General features: G+C 44.0%; 1 protein-coding gene across 1 annotated transcript in view; it reads left to right on the top strand.

Annotated features, from left to right (window-relative positions):
• Positions 1–26,444, top strand: part of ABTB2 (ankyrin repeat and BTB domain containing 2) — a 136,441-nt gene extending 109,997 nt beyond the window's left edge. The window contains exons 4-17 of the mRNA XM_009976475.3: positions 588–740; positions 6,071–6,236; positions 9,672–9,761; positions 10,225–10,326; positions 12,311–12,407; positions 13,630–13,765; positions 15,602–15,828; positions 16,565–16,743; positions 17,807–17,912; positions 18,026–18,128; positions 18,798–18,888; positions 20,678–20,746; positions 21,609–21,722; positions 23,202–26,444. Coding sequence (XP_009974777.3) covers positions 588–740; positions 6,071–6,236; positions 9,672–9,761; positions 10,225–10,326; positions 12,311–12,407; positions 13,630–13,765; positions 15,602–15,828; positions 16,565–16,743; positions 17,807–17,912; positions 18,026–18,128; positions 18,798–18,888; positions 20,678–20,746; positions 21,609–21,722; positions 23,202–23,399 — 1,831 coding nt within the window. The 3' untranslated portion in view covers positions 23,400–26,444. The remainder of the gene's footprint in view (positions 1–587; positions 741–6,070; positions 6,237–9,671; positions 9,762–10,224; positions 10,327–12,310; positions 12,408–13,629; positions 13,766–15,601; positions 15,829–16,564; positions 16,744–17,806; positions 17,913–18,025; positions 18,129–18,797; positions 18,889–20,677; positions 20,747–21,608; positions 21,723–23,201) is intronic.
• The last annotated feature ends 221 nt before the right edge of the window (positions 26,445–26,665 follow it).

The following is a 26,665-nucleotide window of genomic DNA, read 5'->3' as shown; positions in this document are numbered from 1 at the left end:
GTAAGAAATGGAGGATGTGAAAATGTAACAGAAAGACCAATGGAAGTAGAACTGAATTAACCTGGTTTAAATGAAGTTTCAAACAATCAAGAATATTTTCAGTGTTGCTAAGTGAGCAGTGGAGCAACCTGTACATATGGATTATGTAGAACAACAGACAAAATTATTATATAAGGTGCACCCCTGAGATGAGAGCCCTTCTGATCCAAAACGCAGAGCATTGGCTGCTTGAGCTAGGGGGACCTGACCTGTAGTTAAGAGTAAAGCAGGTCCCTTACGCTCAGTCTGGCCCTATCTCCCACAGGGTAAAATGTATTGCATGACACCGGTGTGTCCCAGCATGACCCTGTTTGGGGTATGAAGCGGTTCAGATAGCCAAGGCTGAGCAGTTCCAGTTCCTTCCACCTGCTGTGACCTGCCTGTCCTGCTGAGCACAGGGACAGAGTTTGCCTCTGCGGGTGGGTGTTACCTGTGCCAGCCTCCCACAGGCATGCCCAGGAAGCGATTTAAGCGTTGCTTTTGCATCGCAGCTCAGGATAGCAGGCCAGTGTTGTTAACTATGATGGATTTTTTCCTTGTTTGCACAGACCCTTCATGCTTCTGCCACCGCTGATGGAGTGGATGAGAGTGGCAATCACCTACGCTGAGCACCGGCGCAGTTTAACTGTGGACAGTGATGATATCAGGCAGACAGCCAGACTGCTCTTACCCGGACTGGACTGCGAGCCCCGGCAGCTAAAGTATGTGGAATAAGCTTTATAAGCAGCTAAAGTAATTGTAACTTCTTACAATATTCTTCTTGCTATATTTCACGGAAGCCAGATCTCAAAATACTAGACAGGCGATACGTGATTAACTTTTTAGTATCCCAAGAGATGAAGAAACTTTGGCCAAACACTGCGGCTGCGGTAGAAAGTTTGTCTTGCCAAAAGTGATGTAGGAAGAACGAGACAGCGAAGGACTGAAATACACTTATTTGGGGTTTTTATGGCCTAGCCTTAATTACAAGATTATTCTTTGCTTTTTGAAATACCTTGATAAAAAGTATTAGTACTGTTTAAAATCCTCCCCTCACATACATATTGAACAGGGATTTATAATTAGCTTGATTCATTTGCACATCACAGGTATTTTGTGCGGGTTTGTAGCTCTTCAAGTTGCTGTCATTAGCACTGGTTTTGATATCAGGGTTACATCTTTAACTTTAGTACAAGGTAAATGCTAGTTTCTTGAGTGAGTTTTGTCCCCCATATACCTTCAGGTTAAATGAGTGGGCGGGACACATTAATAACGATAAATAGTACTTTTATCATGCTCTTAAGTGATTAAATGATCACCTGAAAAGATAAAAATATGCCCTTACTCTTAAAACTAATTTTCATGAACAATAAAAGCAACAAGAGGCTTTTAATCAGAGTCCTGGATCTGTTTTTATTGCTTTTTGCATTTTCCTTCTGGCAACCAAAAAGGCTCTTGCTGCTTCCTACATCTCTGTCTCCCCATTTGTGAATTGAAGGATAGTGCTTACTACCCACAAAACCTCAGGTGAAGCTAAATTAGTTGATGAGTATGCTGGTGCAATTAGATGACTGTTTCATCGGTTGCAGCTGACTCCTAATCTTATTCTTAGGTCCTGCCTTTCTCCTGAGATGTTGTACCTGACTGACCTAGAGTGCTGCCAGTCTTTTGAAAAATTAAGTTAAACAGGTGATCCTCAGCAGTTGTTTAAACTCCTTGGTTTCAGACGGGAAGGGAGCAGCTGAACTTGGAATTGTATACTTAGTCCTGGAACACTTTTCTTCTCCCTTTTCTCTGCCAGCGTACGTGTGCTCTGTGTCAAAGCACACACTACTCTTGGCTTAAGTGTGGATGGCAGGCACTGGGGTAGGGAACTTAATACAAGCTAAACTAATTTTACATATGTGCCTAATGCTTGCTGAAACCTTTGAAATTCTTCAATGAACAGTACAGCAGAACACTAAACTAATCACAAGTACTACAGTCAGCTTCATGGTTTTTCTTTCAGTCTCTCATTTGGAAAGACTTTTGATTTCGAAACTGAATCCAAACCTTCTGCTTCAAAGGCATCCCACTCTCTGCACTGCTTTTGAGTGCAGATTAACATACAAAGCACAGGTAGTCCCTTACTTTATGGATTTTACACATAAAAAACAAAACAAAAAAAGAGGGCAGGGATTTGTGTGTTTGTTTTTGTTGCCTTTGTGAAAATGGGGTTCATCTCAGTGACTTCAAACTGAAGCCGTAATGATACAACTATGAAATGAAGGTCTCAGTAGAAATCCAGGAGGTCCCAAATAATGTAAGCAATAAATAAAAGTGAGAAGTGGGTATAAAGGGCCTCAGCCACAGTATGTGGGATATCCAGGCATAAGAGAATTCAATTGCTGGGTTGTTAAGGGTTAGGAGTACAGGAATATGTTAGAGATTTCTATCCAGTTTGTTGTTGTTACAGAAAGAATGACAATTCTGTAAGAAAACGAAGATCCTTTCACACGTCCTACCTCACCAGACTGTTCCTCCATAGGGACATATCCAGTGTGCATTCCCTGCAGGTGAATCAACCTCTGCTGTAAAGTAACACACATCATCTTTGTAGTAGAAGACAAAAACCAAAGTTAAGCTTGACCAGATCTTTGTTCTGAACTGTCTTGCTTGAGTTTTATTTTCAGAGGTCTAAGGGTGTTCTGTGATGTGTGGTAGGAGAGGAAGAGCGTTGTCTTTTTGCTTTGTGAAAGATTTAAACTAACAGAAAAAAAAACATGAGGAGAGAGCAATGCCTCTTTTCCTGTGCCCATTATATGATCCTTTAAAGCAGTGATTTGAATCTAGCCATTACAGCACATTTAGGGGAAAAGGAAATCTTGGAACTGAAGCCAAATTTATTCCTGGCTTGCTGTGTGACTACAGGCAAATTGCAACTTACTTTTCCTCATGATGCACAGGCTAGAAGTCACATAATGATAGTTCCTTGCAGTGGTGATGCATCAGGTAGGGTATGTTGAAATCCCCAAAGGAGAAGTTGTGCAGGAGAACAAAGTACAATTAGTATAACCTGAAATTCAGACCTCTAATATCTATTCTCTGACACAGACTGCTTGGGTAGTGTAGTCTTCCACATCTGTTTGTGTCTTAGTGGATGATGCCTTCTAATGCGATGCTCTCAGTTTGTTTGGCCTACAATTTATAAACATCTTCAGTACTCACCTGTTACTGGTTAAATGATAAGTGGGGAAATGCCAGATTGCAAAGAACTGTGTTTCTTTTCCAACTACTTAAATGTGAATGTTGGAATTTTAATATTAAGTTATTATCAAACACTGCTTTTTTTATTATTATTTTTTCCTCATCACAGGCCAAATTTAAATCTCTCGCTACCAGTAGTTACAGTAGTAGTTACTGCTTATGAAACCCAAAGAGCACACCAGGTTACTGCTCACACTTCAAGCTATCCCCTCCCAAGCTAGGACCCCAGCCCTCTCCCTTTCCCTGCACTCTGCCCCTCTGATGTCTCTCGGTCCCCTGTCAGTTCTTCTGTCTATCCCCTGGGCACAGCTGGGCATATGTGGGAGCTGTTCTCTGGGTATCTGCAGGAGCACAGGCTTTTACCCTAGGAAGCATGCAAAAGTTTGCCTCTCTTCCCCACAGGGTAACAACTCACACATGGAAAACCTGCTGTGGTTACAGCTGCTCCACAGCAGTTGTGCATATGTGAGCTCTCTCCCTCCAGCTCTTGAAGGATGCTCTAACTTTTATCACACTCTAAAAAGAAAAAGCGCCTTTGCATCTATCACAGAAAAGCATGCTGTTGAGCCACGGCTACAAAACAGCAAGTGCACAGGAACTGTTATGTGGGCTGAGCCTGCAGTAAAGCTCACAAATCAGAGCTTCAAATTCTTGTGCCCAAACTGGCCTCCTGGCAGCGCTGCACCAAGAACTCCAGGTGACCTTTTTGCTGGGCCTCTGACAGCTCTGTGTAACTGTTCTGTTTTGCTGCTCGCTCTGCAGGGCTGTCAGCGGATGGTCTCCCCACCACCCTTGCTCCAGCAGTGCCTGTAAATAGCTCTGGGTGGAATTCATGCCTGTCAGCAAAATAGAAATAATGTGCAAGGACAGGTACCATCCTGCAAAAACTTTTGTTTTCTGAGGCTCACTGGATTTCAAGCGATGTCATTTTATTTCACTCTTTTTACATAGGATTTTTCTTCTTATTCTCCTTATTATTAAACAAAGTCACTGCATCATATTCTACATAGTATTGTAGCATCATGATACTGTACCAGTTACCTTAGTAGAACAAGATTATTAATTGACCAGCCTAGCTCTAGCATTTATATATATCTAGCACTAAGCTTTACCTTACTGTCCTCTTGTGCTCTGTATGTGTCCTAATCTAGTATCTGGGTGTTTCAGAGATCTTGTCTTTGGATGTACTCAGCTGCCTCAGAGACAAATTTTATTTGCAGATGTATCTCAGAAGAGCTACTGACTCCAAGACTGTCACTTTGCTTCCCTGCTGACCGTTCCCCAAACTGTACCCTGGTGTAGTTCCTTGCTGAAAGCAGCTGTGGTGAGATGCTGGTTTCCCCCGTACAATGTGACCGGTCACCAGGCTGTGGAGGGATCTTTGTTAACTCAGCATATTGTTCATAGCATCTGCTCACCATTTGTCATCTGCCATCAATGCAAGTTCAGAAGCATCTAAAAATGACCAGCTGAATTAAAACGTGAATAAGATTCATCTTGGATCTTTTACGTGAAGTGATGAGTGTTTTACTTATCTGGCAGGCCATACAAAGTTTCCAGAAGAGGTTAGCCTTGTTGAAAGAAACTCATTTTTCAAAGGAAGCTAGCAGGCTGATATCTCACTGACTGAGAGTCTGCACAAGAGCCTGTCTTGAAAACCAGACAACTAGTAGAGAAGGCATTCACTCTGAAATAACATCAAAGGGCTGACCATAAGATAGGAAACACCTCCAATTTAGCAATGTTTCTTCAGTGAAGGAGATACCCTTCCAGATTTGGAATTCAGAAGTCTTGGAGCAGATAACCAGAGGATTTACAGTAATCGCTGGGATCCTTCCAAATGAGACAAGGGTCGTTTGATAGTCATCTAAAGGATAAGGATTTAATAGAGCCCCGTAGAAATGTTAATGCACTTCCTTTTACTGACATGTTGGAAAAGAGTTGAGAATGTTCCACTACCTAAATTTGATTTTTAATTTGTATTTGTTTTTTTAATTTTGATTTGCTTTTCCAGAAAAGAATAAGAATCATTATCATCTTTCAGAAATGCCTTTTATTTCAAAATAATAGCTAGTCTGGTAGACACACAGCATAATTGTTTCATCCTAGAACTACACTGGTATTTTATTAGATATACTTTCTCTCCACCTCTTTCTCCTCCTTGCAATATGATTTTGTATATGTTTGATGGACTATCCTATAACAAGCAGGAAAATACAACTATGATATCCAAAATATATACAGCTAATTATTTCAAGCAACTGGGTTTTGGTGGGGTTTTTGGTGAGAAGCAGAACTAAGGAAACTGGGCTGCTGCAGGTTTTGTAGTGTGTGACACCGGTCCCGCCAGAATAACCTCGCTGTTCCAGTAATCCCATCACAGTGCAGGCAAATTCCAGCATCCCCTCCCATTTTGCTGGATAAAATGTAGCAGAAGCGGTGTCTGGTCCAGTTTACCTTTGAAGTGAGGGGCTGGGTGGACAGTATCTCTCTTGGCAAGGAATAAAGACTTCTTCCTGCCTTTTTCTCAGAAGAGGGCACTGACGAGGCTTCTCTACTTGGACACCTGTTTTTATTTTTTTTTTTTCAGTCTTTACATGAACTTACTGTGTTTCTCTAACAACTAAAACTTCCATCTCCAGTATGAGTGAAGTTAGCCATGTTTTTCAGAAATGATTATGCAGTGGGGAAGGTACACAATAGGTAAAACCATGAAAATTTGCAAGCCTGATTTCTGTAGATGGGGCTTGAAAAAAAAAAAAAAAACAAAAAAAAAAAAAACCAGAAATTTTTTTGTCTTTCACAGACCTGAATGCTGCTTTAGTTCTTTCCGGAGACTGGATGCTAAGGCTGCTACTGAAAAATTCCAGCAGGATCTGGGTTTCCGAATGCTAAACTGTGGAAGGACAGATCTGATCAACCAAGCAATCGATGCCCTGGGACCTGACGGGGTTAACACCATGGATGATCAGGTATGCCGTAGAGCCACACACGCACAAACTCTCTCCATGAACAAATTGCATGTTCCTTCCCATGTGGCAATATCAAATCAATACATTAGGTTGTAAGTGTTAGTTGCCTCTCCAAGGCTTTTCTAATTCTAGCTTATGTTTTAGTTTGAAAATGTATCCCTTAAAACCCCCCAAAAATTAACCCCCTAAAAAGCCAGTCAAAGCCTAGGGTGAATTGTGTCTTTATCAGCTGGAAGGTAGGTCTGTTCCTTGGATGACCTGTCTCAGACCCTGATGAAAGACAGGTTAATACGCTGGCTGTGAATGGAAAGTCTGATGTCTTAATGCTTGAGACAATGTCAAAACAAAATGGGTTTTGCCAGTGACACTCTCTTCTGGTTCAACAGCCCGACTCCAGTCTGGGTCAGTGATGAGTGACCAAAAGGTGTTACTGCCTGATGGCTTTCAGGCGCACAGTTACGTGTTCTCAGCACAGTCTGGCATATAAGAAACAGCGCCACGAACCCCGGTGCCACTGGTATCGGTCAGTATTTGCTTTGTTGAAAGTCCATCATGCTGATGGGTCCATTTTTACATTTTGACCTGTTCCCCGCTCAGCTACGTTGAACCATTAGGGATTTGATAGTCTGGGGAATCTTTAGCTGCTTCTGCTTGTGCTGTCAGTTCCATGCAGTAACAGCAGAGCCTGTTCTCTGCGGCATCATTCAATGCATGGAATTAGCTTTTAATTTAAAAAAAAAAAAACCTCCCCCAAATAAACACTCATTGTAGCTGTCACAGCAATGAGAATGAGCTGTCATGTCTCTCAAACAATAGGATATTTAGCAGTAGGAAGGATTTACGTTCAAGTAGAGAGGTTTTCTCATAGACTGCATTTTACTGCTTGAAACAGCACTTCAGACCAAGTTCTGAACTGGCACATGTTCCATAGTACTCTCCACTATCCTGCAGTTTTAAAGGAAGTGTGAATATGTAGACAAATATGAGCAAAACCTGCTCCTGCATGAGCTTTTACCTTGGTATGGAGTTGCCTTATTTGTGTCCACTACAAGAAGCTTTGTGGTTGCAGGTGGGGCATCACATCCATAGGTGCCCTTGATACTGACTTTATTAAAATGACAAAGGTGGCAGATTTATATTATGAAGGTCTGTCACTTCCTTTTTTTTTTTCTTTTCGTAAGTTTTTGCAGTTCTTATATATGTAGCCCTGAGGCCTTTTCTTCTCTCAAAGCAGATTATTTTGCATTGTGAACCTCACTATCCCAACATCAGAGATACTGGTGCCAAGACCCATCACTTCTCATTGCAGGATGTTTTTTACCTCTCTTCTGCCAGCCAGCAAACTGGGAGCTGTTTGGCTTTTGTATCCATAAAGTCCCTGTGTTCTGTAGGCAACTCACAGGAAAGTTTGAGGAGTTTCTGCTGTCACTTATTTATGGTCTCATTGTCATCCTATATTGATGTCATCCTCTAGCCAGTCCTACTGTGAACAGGGGACCGTAGCGAGCTGGCGGCTGTGTCGTCCTTGCAGAACGCTGCTCCCACGTCTCAGAGCAATGTTTTGGCACTGACCAAGGAGGGCAGGACAGGCTCCCTCTGGAGATATTGTTGCTCTGAAATTCTCCACTTAAGTGATTCTGGAGCAACTCATCTCTGCAGCTAAGCAAGTGTCCTCCATTGCACTACCAATTCCAAATAGAGTTAAATCCAAACTCCAGCAGTGGACTTTGCCGTAGCTGGAATATGAAACTGAATCTGAACTTTGCAGCTAGCTTGTTCTGCCCTTCCTGCAAAGGAATAAGCCAAAGCCAGATACCCAGACTTGGGAAAACTGACTTAGGCATGGCAACAGAAAGCAGGTCTCTGCGTCCTGTCATAGGACAGAACGTTTAACACTGGCACCTTGTAAACTCAGTTCATAGATCTTGATTTCTTTTGGTCATGATGCATCGTCTCAGCGCGCGGCACAGTGGGCAGGTACATCCGAGGCATCGCAAACAGGCGTGACCATCTCTCACCTGAGAAGTACAGCAACAGTTTTGTTGTGAGTCCTGCAACAGACAGAACTGTTGGACTAACTTAACATACAGGCTTTAAATCCAGGTTCAGATTTTGTCCACTCCCAGAACGTGAGCCTGTCCAGCGCTGAGGTGTGTGTGTTCAGACCCAGTTCTACATATATGTGAGTGAAGATATTTTTAGAGAGAGGGAGAGAATTCAGAACATATCTTCAGAAACTTGAGTTTGGAGCAGGACCCTGTATTTGCCTCTAGTGGGGAGGGAGCAGTGCTCTGGTTTCACGGGATTTGAGGTGTTTAGGAGAACAAGCTCTTTGTCCCTTTGCATACTGAGGAACAAGCAGGGAAAGCAAAACTGATACTAAAAATAAATTTAAAAAAAAAAAAAAAAGGAGAAAGGTAAGTCTATACAAACCTGGTAGCTTTAGAACCCTGACTGTGGCAGTAAATATGGGCTTGTGCTGCAGACCCGCATTTTGAATTCTCAGTTAAGTTTACTTGTCTATAACGAGAGTAGATCCTCCCAAGTCCCCCAGAAGCCAAACCCACCCATCCTCCTTTGCCCCTGAAAAATCCTTGCAAATGTGTGTAAATGCCTCAAACCCAGGAGGGTTGGAATTGTGGCTCTTTTGAAAAGATGGCTTTGCAGATACAAGATAAGAACTCCTCAGTGTGAGATGTAATTCTGTTATACAGTCCACATCCATCTCTAAAGATGAAGCCGTATTATTACACAATGAGCAGTAGAGATGCTGCCTGTGAAAAAATCAAACGCTCACAATAATTAAGGAGGGGAGAAAAGCTGTAGGATGTGAGCAGGAATGGATTTTACTAGGCCATTTCCTTTCTGTCCTTGGCTACTTCTGGAATGAACTCCGTAAGTAAGGCTCATTTTTCTCATAATTCATCTCTGAGCTGTCACGGTTTGCTGGTTGAGTAGAGAGAGAGAGAGATTTATGTGATTGAAATGCTGAAATACTATGGCAAATAAGATTTTAGCAATGGGGATAAGTTGCCAAAAAAATTCATCTTGTGTATTTTTGTGTTGTTTTCTGCTTTCGGTTCATCTGGCTACAAATGATCCAAGAAATGGTATTTAATTTTTGGCAGCCTTGAGAAAGCTCAAGAATTGTGGACAATACACGGCTGGGATTTTCACTGATCCCTTTTGCATTTTTGCAGTCTTGTCCCCTGATGTTTTGTCCACATCATTTTCCAATACTGGTGCGTTGAGCCCACTCTGCATTGAAACCAGAATGATTTGAACATACACATACCCTGTCCCTACACACGTGCACGCCTACACACACAAACACACACACACACTCTTCTGTACATTAAGAATCAAACTCTCTGTGTCTGTGACTGTTGCACTGTGATAGGTATAAAGATAACTTTTTTTTTTTTTTTCCTGAAGGGTATGACCCCACTAATGTATGCCTGTGCTGCAGGAGATGAAGCCATGGTCCAAATGCTAATAGATGCTGGAGCAAATTTAGATATACCAGTGAGTAACAGAGGACCCTCTCCTTGTAATTATTGATCTGTAAACGAGCAGTTACAAAATCTCTCCTAGCAACTGAAGGCTTCATTTCTGGAAGCTTTTGAGCAAGCCACTTCTTTCAGAAATCATTGCTTCAGGGATTTGGGAGGGGGAAGAAAACCTTCAAAACCTCTTGGAGTGCTCAGTGGCTCCAATTCTGATTGGCATTGGCAAGTCCTATAGGCATGGTGGGGGTGAAGGGGCCTCCCTCCCAAAAGAGCTGCCACGAGATGAAACCAGTAAGCCCATTAAAAAGGCCCAAGGGACTGGACAGAGTGACTTGTGCTGGCAGCGTTCTCTAAATGGCCTAAGTTACTGTTCCCTGGAGTTGACACTGACAAAGAAAAAAGCCGGTTGTGTGCAAGTCTCAAGATTATGGCAGACAGATACCGCAGTGGTCAGTAACTACGTGGTTCCTTCCTCTCAGGTTCCCAGCACCTCTCCACGATACCCTTCAGTCCACCCCGACAGCCGGCACTGGACTGCTCTTACCTTTGCTGTGTTACATGGGCACATCTCTGTCGTTCAGGTAAGCAGGGGGAGTCCCCTGGTTGGGAATCTTTACAGGAGACACGGTGGGGACTGACGTGCAGCACCCTCACGGTCAGGCTTCCTGGGGCGTGGGTCCGTCACAGGCTCCGTGTTCAGTTTGGTGGAAGTCTTCTAAAAACCAGTGAAAAACTGCCTGTTTTGAAAATGAGGAGAATGCAGCCGATGCCTTTTTGGGGGAACTGTGAATTGATGGCATAATTCCTAGCAAGGTCTTGATAACAAAACAGTACGTTTCCTTATTTTTCTTTGGTTTCAGTATTGGTCCATGGCTTGCCGCTTCCAGAACCGTGCTGCACAATCATTTCTTTGTCTTTGGTATTAGATAAATTAGTGCTTCATGTGGAGCGGTTCCAGGTAGACTGCTTGATCAGGATGCTTTCTGACATCAGATGTTAATTGGTTTACAAATTTCCATGTGCAAAAATTCAGTGTGTGCTGATTTCTGCTCTAATGGCAGCAAATGATCTGTAACTTCCTTTATAATCCTTGAGAATTGCATGAACAAGGCTTAAACTGTTGTGGGAGCTGAGCCTCGCTCATCCTCCCTGCTTGCTTTTCTGGGGGATTAAGTCAGGGGGCAGCGGAATGGGGTGGAGTCCTGGAAATCCTACCTGAAATTCAAGAGGAATTCAAAACTGATCACAGCAGATAGTCAATTGCTGGTGAACTTAATTTACCTTCTGCTCCAAGGTGGGGGAAAGAAAAGAAAAAGTAAGCAAATGGAGGCTGAACGAATTCAATTTTTGTTTGTGTACATCTGCACATAATTACATAGGTTAGACTCCACATGGCAAATTGCCAGGACAGCCTTTGGTGTTACAGAGGTTGGACAGCCTTAATTTACATGTGAGATAAGAGCGTGATTCTCCCAGGAGATGGAGCCAAGTATATCAAAGCTCCTGTTGGACTGCATTACCCACAATGTATGTTTCTTTTATTTTGGTTAAAACTTCTGAAGATTACATAAATTTTTTTCATTTGGCAACTACTATTTAAAAGGGTAGATGTCAGCTTTTGCTAAAATTGGTGGATAAAACCACCTTTCCAATTAAGGTCTACCATTCAATACCTGCATGGAACAGCTGGCATCAAGAAAGAAATGAACCAGCAGTTGCGCTCTGCAAAAAGTTCTATGATAAAAACGTGAACGTAGATGCTGTTTGGGCCAAGGCCAAGGTCATCACTAATCGGGGGTGGCTGAAACTGTTATGACACCGTTACAGGGTACAACCAGCTGGATTCCTGTGTGAAGCTCCGCTGCCGGGAGCAGCTGAGGGCTGGCGATGCACACGCAGGCAGGGCTGCGCCTGCAAACCGTGCTCGGGGTGCCCCGGTGCTGGCTGCCAGCCCTACCTGGCCATAAAACAGCTCCAGCATCTTGGCACCTTCTCCCCTTCACCTGAGAGGGGGTAATTTCCCTCAGTGAGCAGCTCAGGGTGTTCGATAAAAGCAAGTTCTGTGGGGGGCAAATCACTACCCAGGCTCCTGAGGGATGTTTGACCCCAGGGGCGAATTCCCTGGAGCTGCCCGGTTTCCTGTGCACAGTGTGAAACTAAATAAGACAGACTTCCTGCGCTGCAGAGAAGCCCTGACTGCAGAGCTCTTTGGAGTTGGGAAATTACAATTGCAAAACCACGTTCAGAAAAAAAGGTGGTGTTCTCCACGCTGCCAGCTGAGCACCTTTCCAGCATAAACTCAATATTGCAAGCACAGTAAAGCAAAAGAAAACAAGAAAACTAAACTGACATTCATGTGGAGACTTTAGCCCTAGGCTGAACGAGGAAACGCAAGAGGGGTTTGCCTTGTAATAGCTGTTTTGCTTTAGCCTTTGAGATGGTCCCTTTGTGCACGTGCAGTCTTCACGATGAATCTGCTGGTTTTCCTTTCTCACACACAGCCTCTTCTGTTTGGTCTTTCTGAATTGCTCTTTTCTCAACTCGTCTTTCCTGCGTCTGTTGCAGCTGCTCTTGGATGCTGGTGCCCACGTTGAGGGCTCTGCCGTTAACAGTGGAGAAGACAACTACGCTGAGACCCCTCTTCAGCTGGCGTCGGCAGCAGGTGAGCTGGGTGCAGCCTCGGCACACTCTGCCTCTTGCGACCCCAGAGTAACTGTGGCCAACCCGCACGCGGGTCCGGCGCCTGTAAAGCGCGTGGAGTCACTTTGCACTGCACTCTAAGGTGCCGTGGGTACAGTAAACATATCAAATGGGTAGCATAGGGAGCTGGCTACTGAAAAGTCAGCTTTTTAATTTCTAAAACACTAGTAGGAACCCTCGGCTGGATTGGCAGCGATTAACAGCTGTCGTCATGTGGCAAGAGCTTGATGGGCACTAAATGAGTGTCTGGTTTCGCAACTAGTCCCAACACTCACCTCCTGCCAGCGGCCTCCATTGTAAAGCTGAGTGAAACAACTCCTTTGCACAGGGCACTGTCAAGAAACATGAACCAGCTACTGTCTAGTCAAGGCATGTCTTAGATCTAAATAACTTCCAGATGCAAAAATTAACAAGTTTAAATTCAGCCTGGGGAGGAAAATAACTGCTATATAAAGAAATCTGGTTTATTAATTTATTAAATACAAGTAAAATTCTGCATTTCTACCTGTCAGGAGTTTAGCATTCTGTGAAGGAGTCTGTGCTAGCCTAAAAGTACCTGTTGTTTTTCAACACTAACTCTTTCTACTTTTTTTCCTTCATTTTTGTGCATTTATGAAGATGAGTCTCTGACTTGCTCTGTACTGGGCTTTATTGAAGGGATTAAAAAAGTGGCCTCCTCCCCCACCACTGACAGATCCTTGTTGTGCAGGGTCTCTTGCCATCTCTCACTGCTATATCTAATGAAAATGGTGGGAAGGAGACTGAATGTGGACTGCACTGATACGCTGCTCTGCAGGGCAGCTTGAGGAAGCTGTGGTCAGCAAGCGCAGCGCGGAGCAGCTTCTCCGCTAACCTCACCCACCAGCCGAGCAGCCCAGGCTCTGGTCCCAGCTGAACCGGTTGCACACATCCGCTGGTGTGCATTGGGAGCACCACACCAGTTGAATTCTCTCTTCATTCTGCCTCTAGCTAGTTGTGCGCTATTAGGCAATTTAAGTGCTTTGTGACTCAGTTTCCCTCTCTGAGACGTTACGAAGCCTCTTGCGTGCTTGTGGGGAGCTCTGGCAGCCTCAGCTGGGAGCACAGAAGTTGCCGGTACAGTGGGTTTCCAGTCCTACGTTATATGCTTTCAAAAAGGTAACAGACATGGAATCATCATCATGTTTCTGCCCATTTTTCCTCAGGGAACTACGAGTTAGTCAGCTTATTGCTAAGTAGGGGCGCCGATCCACTCCTGAGTATGCTGGAAGTCAACGGGATGTCTTCATCGCTTCATGAAGATATGAATTGTTTCAGTCACTCAGCTGCACATGGGCACAGGTAAAGCTCCATTCATGGTCAGAACAGGGGTTCTATTGCTGTAGGTCTTGCTTATGGGACTTCATTTTACACGTCTTATACCCAAATCCCCAGGGCTGCAGCTCAGAAGATGGTGTTAAGACTCTCCTGATAACAACCATTTTTTAGTGCTGCAGTTTCTCAGACTATTCTGATTCGATGGAAGTAGTACCTTTTGAGTGTTTTGGGGAACAAAGAGTCTTCAGACTGGTAGTTACTCTCTGTTACATCCCTTTGGGAAAAAATTATGCAAAACTTTCATTATTCAATAACTGTAACTTTGGTAACAGAAAGGGATTATAGTTTAGTCAGTCAAAAGCACAAAATACAACAGAAAGATATTTGTTTTCTTTTTCTTATCCTCTCACTTGCTGGTGTAGCTCTGCAGCATTAAGTCAGAAGGAGCTGGTTCTAGGCCATCTGTGAGCAGCTTAAGTTCCCCCTATGGACAGGTTATGAGATTGTGGTTTATGTTCTGAGACAGAATCTAATCACATTAAGGTGGCAAAAATAATCTGAGGCAGAATTTGGTTGACTGCATCTCTGGTTTTTGGATGGCCGACCAAGAGATCAGTCATTAAAATGCTGAAAAGCCAGCCTGGGCTTTCCAACCCTGTTTTCAGGGTAATTATTTAGAAATAAGACATTACTTACAAACTCATCCAGAAGTTCTTCTGTTCCCGGAAAAAAATGTCAGGGTAACATGCCAGTTAAAACAGCCCTGGAACCGCCCACGTAGCTGGGCTGATAACCCCCCCCAGGGTCTCCCAGCAGTACTGCTGGCCCTGCCAGTAGCACGGTCAGTAGTAGCTACCTTGCTTGAACACAGCTGTGCCTTACAGCAGTGCCAAAACTGCACCTCCAGGTACTTCACACAGCTGGATACACCAGGGAAAATATCCTAGGCCCGAACTCAGCAAAGCTGGAACAGCCTAATGCAGTTATTTACAGTGTAAAACTACCCAAGCACGGTGCTGTTCCCCTCCCGCAATCTTCTGCAACATCTAACCGTGCAAACTCTGAAATTCAAGGCTTGTTCTCTAATGGGACAGGGCAGGGTGATCCAAAAGCACAAAGATTAACTGTTTTCCGTCATAGTGAGCGGTGTGGGTGCAAAGAGAGCACCAGCTAGCGGCAGCTCAGCGTCACGGCCCAGTCCTCGGGTGGACTTTGCTGGGATGGGGAACGTCTGCTGCAGCTGGCTCCAGCTGTCTGCTGGGACACCAGTGATGCAAGCTGCCGAAAGCTGCCGGACACAAACAAGAAAGCCCCTTTCTTGCAACTGCTGTATGAAATTCCAACTCCCCCCCAAAATTTGCCCTGGCTTTAGTGGTGCAGAACTAGTGTCTTTTATGGTTTCTGTTTACCTATGCAGGAAGCAGGTCTGACTAAAACGAGGTAACAGTGCTTGAAGATGGTCATGTGGGAAAACAGCCAGGGTTCTAACAGACACTCTGGTAAATCTTACTTCAGAGCTTAAGATGTTACGACAGTCAGGGCTGGCAGAAAGAAGCGTGCTTCTATGCCAAAGTACAGACTGCAGTCAAAACTAGTTTGCTTTAACACTCTGAAATATGCCCTGGTGCCACGAAGGTACAGGAGCATATTCCATTTTTCTGCCCTTGTTTCCAGGGGTTCAATTTCTCACATGTGGGATGGGAAAGGACAAACGGTTCAAAGGCTGCTCCCTACTTGCTAGCCCTCTGCCCTTGGGAAGGAAATTATTATTTACAAAGCCAGACCCTTAAACCCAGATCGACATAGTCCTGTCTGAATTGTTGATATTTAATTTATTAATAAGTGGTATTTCTTCTTCAGGAATGTTCTGCGCAAGCTCCTGACCCAGCCCCAGCAACTGAAGGGAGACGTCCTCTCCCTGGAGGAGATTTTAGCTGAGGGAGTGGAGAGTGACACCTCCAGCCAGGGCAGCTCCAGCGAGGGGCAAGTCAGGCTGTGTAAAACAAGAATGAAGGCTCTGCAGGAGGCCATGTATTACAGCGCTGAGCACGGCTACGTAGACATCACCATGGAGCTCAGGGCACTTGGTAAGGTGTTTAAGCACTGTGCGCATCTAAGGAGTAAAAAGTCTTTTCCTCTGCCCCTTTCACTTGGAGAAGAATCTGTAACTTCAACTGTAAATCTATCCCAAGCTTATGGGAACCAGCTGTCTAATTTAAATTGTTTAAGGCTCATCCCATCTTTTTTTCAAATTCCGACTGATCAGGGATGTCCCTTGCTTTTGGCTGGATCCTCTGTTCCCAAGTACCAGAAGCAAGGGACATGTCCCTTCGTCAGATACTCTGACACCTAAAATTCAGTGTTAATAGAGGCTGGTCTCAAAAATAGAGATAACATCAGAGAGTATATATATGGTTTAAGGTGAAAGAACAGATTTGATCTAATGGTAGGAAAGAGAAGTTCTGAAGCTCGTGTGTCTAGACTGTTAGAGGTAACCAGGAGAAAAGACCTCACACTGTGGTTTTGTAGGGTTAGGTGTGCTTACAAGATCAGGTCAAATGTATTTTGTAGTTCTAATCATGAAGCTAAACACACAGTAGGGAGGCTCTGGTGCTTAACAATCAGCAGAAAGTTCCAATTTACGCTCCTGGTACCAACATTTGCTGTTGTAGATAAGTCACTTAACCTGTCAATGACCCAGTTCAGTCAATCTGCTGTTGGGATTTAGGTAGAGATCTGCGTTAGTGGTAGCAGCAGGACAACCTACACCCAGGTCCTTCAGCAAATCATAATCTTTCACTGTCCTTTTCGCTGTGGCTCCAGGGGTCCCATGGAAGCTCCACGTGTGGATCGAGTCACTGCGGACAACCTTCTACCAGTCCCGTTACTCAGTCGTACAGACCCTCTTGCGGGAATTTGTCACCATTAAAGAGGAGGACTATAACGAAGAACTGGTTAACGAAGGGTTGCAGCTCATGTTTGATATCCTCAAAACCAGCAAAGTAATTATTATTTTTGTAACAGTATAAAAATCAAGTGTTTTTTTGCTGTTGTACAAGGTGGATCACAACAAGAACAAGTGAATGGCTACGCCAAAGTCCCTAATGCGTTATGGTATGAAAATGGCCCTGATAGCCTTTATCCGTGTTCATATGCAGTCCTTACGGTAAAGACTAATTTCAATACAAGTGAAATCTATTCTGTTAAATTCCAGTTCAGCAACTGGCTTCTGAAACCAGGTGAACGTAAGAGGAAGAGTTACCAATACAGTACGGGGCAGTTCAGGTTCTCTCAGCAGTATCTTCTGGGAGTTTTCTGAACAATGCTTTTGTTCAGCACCATTTTCCTTCTACATTTATGTAAAGGTTGCCTATGACTGGTTTTACCTTGCTTTTCAAGGTGTGTTTAGAACAGATCTGATGACGGTGTATTGTTTAGCTGTCCTGTTTTGCGGATAAGTTCACCCAGTCCCTACCCTATTCTCTTCCAAGAGGCTGTTGCCCTTATGTGTTGGGCGGGGGATGCCTGCCTCCTGGCTGTAGGTGGGATACAGCTGAAATGTATGGACAGGGGAAGCGGAGGAGTGTATATATACACACACACACATATATATACATACATACACACACACACAGCTCTTGAGAGCTCCATAAGTGGTCACTGCAACAGACATTGTAACTGTCCCTTAAATTAAAAGCAAGAGATACAACTGGCTACCGAAAACCAATTGCAAAGTGGGAACAGGAACTTTATATCTGACAATGAGCCAATATCATGAATCCAGTCTTGCCAAGAACACGCCTGTGGGCTTACCTCTTACAGAGAAGTGGAAGGATGAGCTTCTGCTGACAGGCTCTTCTTCCCTTGACAGAGCTCGGCCCGTAAACTGTTGCTGAGAGAATTGTGTCAGCACATGCTTGTTCAGATCATGCTCTTGTTCCTCTGTTTGGAGGTTATTTTTGTAGGGTGCAGTTGCTATAAGCCTTGAGTGAACTGTAACAGCGTGTTTGAAACCTGCTCAATACAAAGTACCGATGGATGAGACCTGTTCCATCTTCCTTACAGAACGATTCTATCAATCAGCAGCTCGCATCCATCTTCACCCACTGCTACGGCAGCAGCCCCATACCCAGCATTCCCGAAATCCGAAAGACACTGCCAGCTCGGCTGGGTAAGATGCTCACCAAAGGACTGAAGTTCTTGGGATTTGTTTGGGGGTTTTTTGACAGCATCCAGTTTCAAAAAATATTCACCCTCTTTTTTTTTTTTTCCTTACCCTAACAGATCCTCACTTTCTAAACAATAAAGAAATGTCTGATGTAACTTTCTTAGTAGAAGGAAAGCTATTTTATGCACACAAAGTCCTGCTGGTCACTGCATCTAACAGGTGAGACGCTTTCCACAGCTAAGCGTTTAAGGAAGACTTGGCCCTTTAGTCTCTCATTTGCGTGACTAGCTCTCAACCCCTCGCTGCAGGAAGGCAGCAGCTAAGGATACAGACTACAGACCATCAGTCAGGTCTGCGGGACCAAGCCCCATCATCTTTGCTACTGTTAAGAATAGTAGGAGAGTAAAGATGAGTTTTTCTAGCCACTCCTAGTACGCGTTAGAGATTCTCAGGGCTCTACTGACCTAAACTAACCGGAAATTATCCCAAAAAACCTGTGCAGCAGTTGGAGTGGACACATCCAGCCCTTCACTGTCTTTCCACACCCCCTCCCAGAGTTTGCTAGCTAGAGCTACACTTGCTCTAGATTTCTTAGAAATCTCACCCCTGGCCTGGTACACTTGCAGTTATGAGTTTCGATCTCTGTTACTGGCATAGTAACAGTGTTTTGCAACTATTGCAGGGTGGGATTGGATCAGACCCAAGTAATTTACAGGTTGTCTCTGAAGTTCTAAACTAAGCATTGTTAAATTGAAAGAAATGTTTCCATTTTCAACTTGCAGACAAGAACGAGGAAAGGTTGTTATTTTCTCCTTGCTTAGGCTGTTTGTCAATAGGCAGTTGAGTATATGAAGCACTAATACAGAAATCTATTAAAACCACTCTCAGGTTTAAGACACTAATGACCAATAAAACGGAACATGACAGCCATGGCAGCAAGACTGTTGAAATCAGCGATATGAAATACAATATTTTCAAGGTATGTAATGTACTCTATTTTTTCTTTATTCTTTTCATCGTCTCACATACTAGGAAGCTGAGACTAAGCCAAGGCTTAATATTATCAGTAATTTACAAGTAGAGATGGAGTTCATTTCAACACAATTGTATTTCAGGAGTATTCTGATCTTTATCAAAACTTTTCAGATAGAATCAACCTTAAAACAGAAACCTCCAGTCTATATTCTTATTTTTTTACTAGGCAGCTGACTCCTCCGTAAAGCAGGAGAATCTAGTCTTCTACTGAAAGCAGTTTTATACTCTTAAGACACCATTTTCATGCTGTGCTAAGCTAAAAGTAAACTTATTTACAGCAGGTGAACTGCTAGGCTGCATAGTAATTCAAATCAGATGATCAGAAATCAATGGTGTCTCTCTCAAGAAAGGCTCAAAATTGAGAACTGCACTTTGCTTTTACGACATTTCCATATTTAATGGACCTAAGGGAGGTTCATTCATGATGGAGAGAAAGGAAGTTACTTGACACACACCCGAGGGGAAAAAACAAGTCAGTGAAATGTGATAGTTCAGTTATTCCAGTTTTCCAGATCTGCATTTCAAATTTGCAAGAAAGGAACAGAACAGAGAAAGCTGAAGTGCAGAATAGGTTTCACTACAGGGTTGAGGCTTTTCCTTCTTCTCTTTCTATAAGCAAACAAAAAGGCAAAGCTGTTGCTCAGCAGCACTGTCACCTCATAGAGAGGGAATGAAGTTGACCAAGAACTTCTTTGTTCTACTTGAAAGGGGCTATGTCAGTTTTGTGTTGGATACAACATCCAGATTTTGCAGCTCAGACCATGACAGAAAAAGTATATTGAAACAAGCCTCTTTAACATCAAAAGGTTTCGGAAGATAAACTTTTGCTTCACTGGAGAAAGCAACAAATCAGAAGGAATTAAAACAGCTAAATACTTCACAGAATTAAACAATTTGATGGTAAATAAAATCCGATGAGTTAAGGGGATGATGGCATTCTCCAGACATCTCAGTTATGGTGCATGGAGAATGCTGAGCCACCAGAGATCTGCTCAGGGCTCTGCTGGAAAGCAGCTTTGCTCCCCTGTAATTCCGTTATACAAATAAGGCAATTTTAAAAGCAGACACTTAGTTTTGTTACTGCTACTGTTAGAAAGGGTGAGCACAGCATGCAGCACCCACACCTGCTGACACAGCACCCAGGACACTGGAACAGCTTCTCTTTCCATCGCCAGATCTAGTCCTTCCCTACATAAGACAAACACAGCTTTAGCTGGGGGGGTGCACAGGGAGATCAAAGAGCAGAAGCTGCCTCTTGCTCTCCCTGCAAACAATTAGGCCTTTTCCTCTGGCCCTGATGGGGGGCTGGAAGCTGATTACAAGCACAGCATGGGAGGTGAGTGGCTGGGAGGTCCCTGAGACACACGCTCCCTGCGTGGCTGTTTGAGTGCTCCAGCTAGCCGGCAGCTCTGCGTGTGACCAGCCTGCAAGGTTGTTACAAACCTGGATCCAAGGAACTGTTGTACAAGGACACACATGTTGTTCAGAGACGCACTGTCACCCTTCAGCCTCAAATCCTCAACAGGGCCCTTTACAGAGCCCGAGGAAGGAAAGAGTGTTAGAAAGCAGCAAATTTGCAATGCTAGGAAGAAAAAAAAAACAAAGCCAAGAGTGGAGGCAAGCACCAGCATACCATGTAATTCCGGTCTGTGCAGGAAGGGCAGCATGGCCATTCCCAGCCCCTTGTGACTGCAGGGATAACAGCTTCATGCCTGGCCTTTTTCCCATTTCAGATGCTGATGCAGTATTTATACTACGGAGGAGCAGAATCTATGGAAATTCCCACCACTGATATCTTAGAGGTGAGAGGGTTTTCTTCTAAGTCTTGCCAAGTGCACTGGGGCATAAACAGAGCATGAAAGGCAAAATCCAGGAGCGGACAGCAAGCTTCCAAGCCAGGGGTACACTTAACACTTTGAAATAAGCTTAACATTTCAAAACACACAGTTGCTTGGAAATAGGAGCTGCCAATTATGTTTTATTATGTCCATGAGATGGTGTGGGGAGGGTGAGCAGCAGCAGGGAAGGAAATCACTCAGTGCTTTTGGTACCCAGGGCTGGGTAGAAGCTCCTTGGCACCAGGACCTGCTGTCCCGGGCACGAGCACGCTGGGCTTTTGGTGGGCACAGAAAAGACACGGCTGATTCAGCAGCGTTGGTGCCTGCAGCAAGCTGAACACCAAGGGGCTGAGGCTGTGGAGACACAACTGATTTCACACTGAACTTCTGCAGAGCAGCTGATGGTGCTGCAAAGACTGGACTAAGAGCACTTCCCCGTTACAAGGAGGCCCTTTTACAATAATGCTGCTCAGTTACAAGTAGTCTGGGGAAATTAAAGGTTGCACAAAAGACTACACACAACTATATTTTTTTTTTTTTTTGAGGAGAGTAAAGGAGGCTTTGAGCAGTCCAGAGCTTCTATGTCATGGTGACAGAAGGTAGCACAAATGCACTTCCTGCAGGAGGAGCAAGCCTTTGCTAAGAAGCAAAATCTGTTGCTTTAGCTAGGCATAGAATGGCCTTTCTGCTCTTTCAGGAGGACTTGGCCATTAAAACAGGGAGCTGGGAATCCTTCAAAGAGGAAATTACCAGTTCTGTCCATTTCCCTTCCCTAAAAGCCTTTCAAGGCTCATGATCTCAAATAGCTTCTCTCTCATCCTGCTAGCTGCTGTCGGCTGCCAGCCTGTTTCAACTGGATGGCCTCCAGAGACACTGTGAAATCCTCTGTGCCCAGACGATCAGCATGGAGAACTCTGTTAACATCTATAAATATGCAAAGGTATATGCCAAACTGCCTTAGTTAAGAATCACAATGAAACAGCATGGATGCTTTCTGCAGTCTCGTTTTGGTAACTAAATACAACAGGCCCAGAGCAGGCACCTGCTATGCTGGTAACTCTACCCCAGCCGCAGCCACAAGTGAGATGTGTTCAAGTTCCAGCCTGCAAAGTCCTACACAGCCCCAGTATGTTTTCTTGTCCAAAGCAATCATGTATGAAATTGATGTGAGATCCCTACAGAGCAGGGGAGAGGGGTCTTTGCAGGCGGGTACAGCAACATCATACAGCAAAGCCTGAGAGATTCAGATCCTCAGAGCAGCAGGGGCAATCGATCATAGTACAGCAACTAAGAAGGTAAACCCTTTCCTAGCACTCCTACTGCTAAAATATATTCTTTACAGCTCCAGAACTAGCATGAACTCTGTTGTGACACAGATATTCACCTCTGTAGCAAATAATCCATATTATCAATTAAATCATGAAGAAATACTCTGCCGTTCCTAGAAGTTTGCAGGGTCAGATCCCTTACAGACAAGCAGAAAGCCTCTGTCAAAGGCTGATAATGATGTGCACGTTTAATTTGTGTGGTGTCACGCTGACCCTTTATTTACAATTCCTGACTCTCACACTGGGCCACTTCTTTTCAAGGAACTCAGGCTGGTTTCTTTCAGGATCTAAAATTTAACAGTTTGCAGTGGTAGAGAGGGGGAAGGGAGTATTCCCTACTGGCCTTTAGTACTTTTGCTTAAATTACTATTTGCACTAAGTTCCCAGAAAAGGGGGAGGGCGTGTGTGTATGTGCATATTGCTGCTTAATACTGAACTTGAGTTTCATTGTTCTCCCATTACTGAGCTTCCCCTGCTGGTCCTGAAGCAAAGGGAACCAGATCACAGCCAGAAACCCACCTAACGCGCTATAGAAGCGTAACATCTCCCTTTTCCTACGTTCATCTCCTTTTTCTAGGAGTAAGGCTCGCATCCTCTGAACCATATTCTTATTGCCACAAGCTGAGCACACCATCTGGCAGCTCAGCATTTTGTGTTGGGGCACACGAACTCCCTGCAGCTGAACAGGTATCTTGGCCACTTCACCAGCCAGCTGCTCTTCTCCTTTGAGAGGAAGAGGCTGGAGCTCAGGCCAGTGGCCCTGCCAGCAGCAGGCCCTCAGGGGAAAGAATTAAAAAAGCTTGAATGTGTCCCTGCTCACACCTGTGCCTGCAAAAAGCACCAAAAGAAATTATCAGCCATCACTGGTCCTACCTTCAGTGCTTTTCCACTGTTATTATTGGCTTTTTTTCTGTCTTAGAAAACATTAAAGAGGAAAGCATTAGAAATGAGAAGCTTGGGCTTGGGACTCACAGAATACCAGGTTGGAAAGGACCTCAGGGATCATCTGAGCCAACCTCTCAGGGCCAAAGCCCAGTCCGTTAGGTCTGTGGCATACAGAAAAGGCTGACTGATCTTCCTCTCTTTCACAGATTCACAACGCACCTGAACTAGCCTCTTTTTGTGAAGGCTTCTTCCTCAAACACATGAGCTCACTCCTAGAACAGGACTCATTCAAACAGCTGATCTACAGCCGGAACAGCAAAGTGCAAGGCCTGGACCCTCTGCGGGACTTGCAGACAGCCCTGGCCGGCCGCCTGCACTCAGTGTACGTCACCTCCAGGGTGTGAAGCAGGAAGGAGGCAGTGGCAGGAGCACTGGTTCAAACGGCACGGGGACGCGTCGTCGGGCAAAGCTCTGGCTTTCCTGGTTGCCTTCTGGATCTTGCTGAAAGCCCCCTACAACAGCCACCCCCCAGGCAAGGTGCTGCGCCTCGTCCGCTGACGCTGACAGGGGGAGCTGGCTTCTCTGTGCTACTACTGTCACAGAAACACTGTCACCGCGCAAACAAGAACTGAGGATGCAAGTGAAGAACCTGAACGGAAGAGAAGATCAGTGCTGCCATTTACACAAGCACAATGCAGGGCTGTAGAGAAGTGAGGCAATTTACCTAGACTCAACACCTAATATGTAGTCTTAAGTGTCTGTCTACACACCACAGTGGCCACCTAGTTCATGCGCATAGATGTTTTACTTGTAAGAAGGCTGCATAGAAGGAGTTTTCTAATCCTCTGGACTGCTGCCCATTCAAGAGTCACCTGTCTGAACACAAAGGCTGGTGTAACTAGAGCAATAAACACCAGTGTCTATACATGGCAAGAGACTCTGACATAAATTTTCCCCCAAACTGTTTGCACCTTGAGAGAGAGATATTTTGTAGATGTTCAAAAGCTGAGTAGAAACTAATACTAACTCTGAAATTACTCACTCTTTAAACCTAATATGAAAAACCGAGCTGGGGCAGGGAGGGTAGTATTGGTTTTTTGTATTTTTTTAATACAGTTTCACTGTGCTAGTTGTTAATCTGAATGCATTTTGAGGAGGGGAAAAAAAAAAAAAGACTGTCTACCTTTTCACTATCAGGGCTTGATAGTGAAATCAATCACTTCCAACTTAGAAACCTGTTTCTGAACACTATCTGTGAGACCTGACACCATTAAAGATTCTTTCTAAAAGACTCAGGAGCTAGCACTATGCTGAGAAGCTGTCCAATAGCATAAATAGCAATAAAAGTCTCCCTAAGACCCTGAGGAACATACAGCTTGATGGTCTGTGCTCTCTCTGGAGCTAGGTGGGATTAGGAGCTCTGACCTCTGGTCTCCGTTTCCACAGCCACATCCATGGAATGACATTTCCGCAGATACGCTACCTCAGGGGGGACTGGGCATAGCACACACCCGACGGGTTCCTAGAGGAAGGCTGCAGTCTAACATTTAGGCAGCAGCACTTGAGCAAGATGCCTCGACTCAGATGCAACAAGATTCACATTTTTCCCTTGTTCCCAGCAGACAGCTGGCTCTGGTCCACAGGGACTCATTCGAGGCCACCTTCGAGCTGACTGACTTAGGAGAACTAAATGGAAACAGTTCAGTCTACAGTTTTGAGTCTGAGGCAATGTTTTTGTGTGTGTTTTTTCTTATTTTAAATAATCCCAACATTAAGAAAGCAGTTAGTTGTGTAAAAACACAGACCTTGCTCTTAACAATAGCTTTAAGGGAAAGACCTTCAGGTATTCCCACTGATCGTTGTTAACACCCACCAAAAGCATTTGCTAAGACACTTTCATTCATTATAGGTGGGTGAAGGAGATGAGGAAGCCAAGTTTTCAGTGGAGAACTACTGCTTCTTAGAAATTCAACAATTTATACTGTAACTAAACACACTGGAAGGAGGCTCAGCTGGGCCCAAGTTCCGAAGCACAACACAGCCATGGCTTAGGTAGATGAAGGGAAGGAGAACGAACTCCAGCATCTCCCAACAAATTCAAAGTCTGACATTGCTTCATTCCTAAAAGATTTACACCAGAGGTGAACTGCATGCAAGGATAAGAAGGATTAGTCTGGGCTCAGCAGCTGACAGACACATTTGTCTGGGCACACTCACATTTGTGCTTTAGGTACACATCTACTTTTGAGATCACCAGCTTCAGCAACCCTATTTATTACCAGAAAGCCATACAGGTGTTTCAAAATTATCACTGGTCTGCCTGAAAAATACCACAAAAGGCTTTATCTTGGAAAGTATTTTCAAGTAGCTGCTCCAGCTATCTGTACAAATACATAGGTCCTCTTTTGTTGCTGTAATATTACAACGCTTTGTTAATTGTACATTAATGTTGTCATTTATGTAAATGTACCAGGATTTTATTAACAACGTAATTTTAAAATACACAGCTGCTGTTATTTATTCTGCTCTTCTAACAATGAGAAAAACTATGAAAAGGCAGTTGCGGTTTTAGCATCTCAAATTTGTTTTGGTATATATAGCTAACGTTATGTTTTAAAACAAGGGATAAAGAAGCATTAATTTCCTGCTCCTAGGCTCAAATATTTTTTGAAGTAATAAGTTTAACGTGCATTTTCCCTAGCTGAAGTAAGTTTACCTGCTTTCCATTGAAAAGTAGCAGATGGTAGTGTCTAAGAAAAATCCTAATTCTAGGATTCTTCTCTTCAGCAGAAGAGACAGTGAGGGTTAAAGCAGCTGTTAACCTGGAGGTATTCAAGCAGTCCTCAGTTGTTAAACATCTGATTCAGTCCCAAATCTAACAAAGAAAATGTGAAAAAACAGGTACCACTCCCTTTCTCAGTCACCTCAGAACCCAAAAGGCCACAATGGCTCCAGCTGCGTACTGTCTGGTGCTTTGCTATGGCAGGAGCAGGATTCATGTCAGAGCAAAAAGCATTTCAGAACACTCTGACAGCCACACAAAGTCAGGCGTGCAACAGTACAGCAAGCAAGGGCACTTACTGATGTGAGGTAAGTAGTATACAGGTTTAATTCTGCTATCAGAGCAAGAATTTGACCCAGAAATATCTTTTTCCTCCTGCCTAAGTTTACCCCATAAATCCTGCAGAGCTCTACAGCGTTTGGGGATAATGGCTGAGCTGTAACTGAGTTTGGTGCTACCTCTACAGGACTCAAATACTTTCTTAGGACGCTAAGCACATTTTGGAGGAAACCATTAATACAGCCAGAACTTGTACTTGGCTGCTGAGACTCTCTTCGTAATTGTTTCTTTTGTTGAATTCCCCACCACACATCTAAACAAAGGGAACTGTGCAGTGTATCTCTCAAGACTTGAAATTCAGTTCTATAATAAATTACCATTACGAGCATTTCTTAGCATTTGATTTAAATCATCCGAGAGAAGTCTGCTGGGAGCGATGCATGAGGGGTGCTTTCTCTTACGTACCATTACACCAGCATGCTTGGAAACCCACCAACACAAACACAGACTTGTTCTCAAGAATCATGGAATACAAAACACCTGAGATTCCCCTTGGAGCACTTTTACTCTAAAAAGTAGATTAAATGGCAATTTCTTATGAAACTAGTT

The sequence above is a fragment of the Tyto alba genome, unplaced genomic scaffold (assembly GCF_018691265.1).
Source record: "Tyto alba isolate M040663 unplaced genomic scaffold, T.alba_DEE_v4.0 Super-Scaffold_8, whole genome shotgun sequence".
Classification (NCBI taxonomy): Eukaryota; Metazoa; Chordata; class Aves; order Strigiformes; family Tytonidae; genus Tyto; species Tyto alba.
This window is presented reverse-complemented; position numbering and strand designations above follow the sequence as displayed.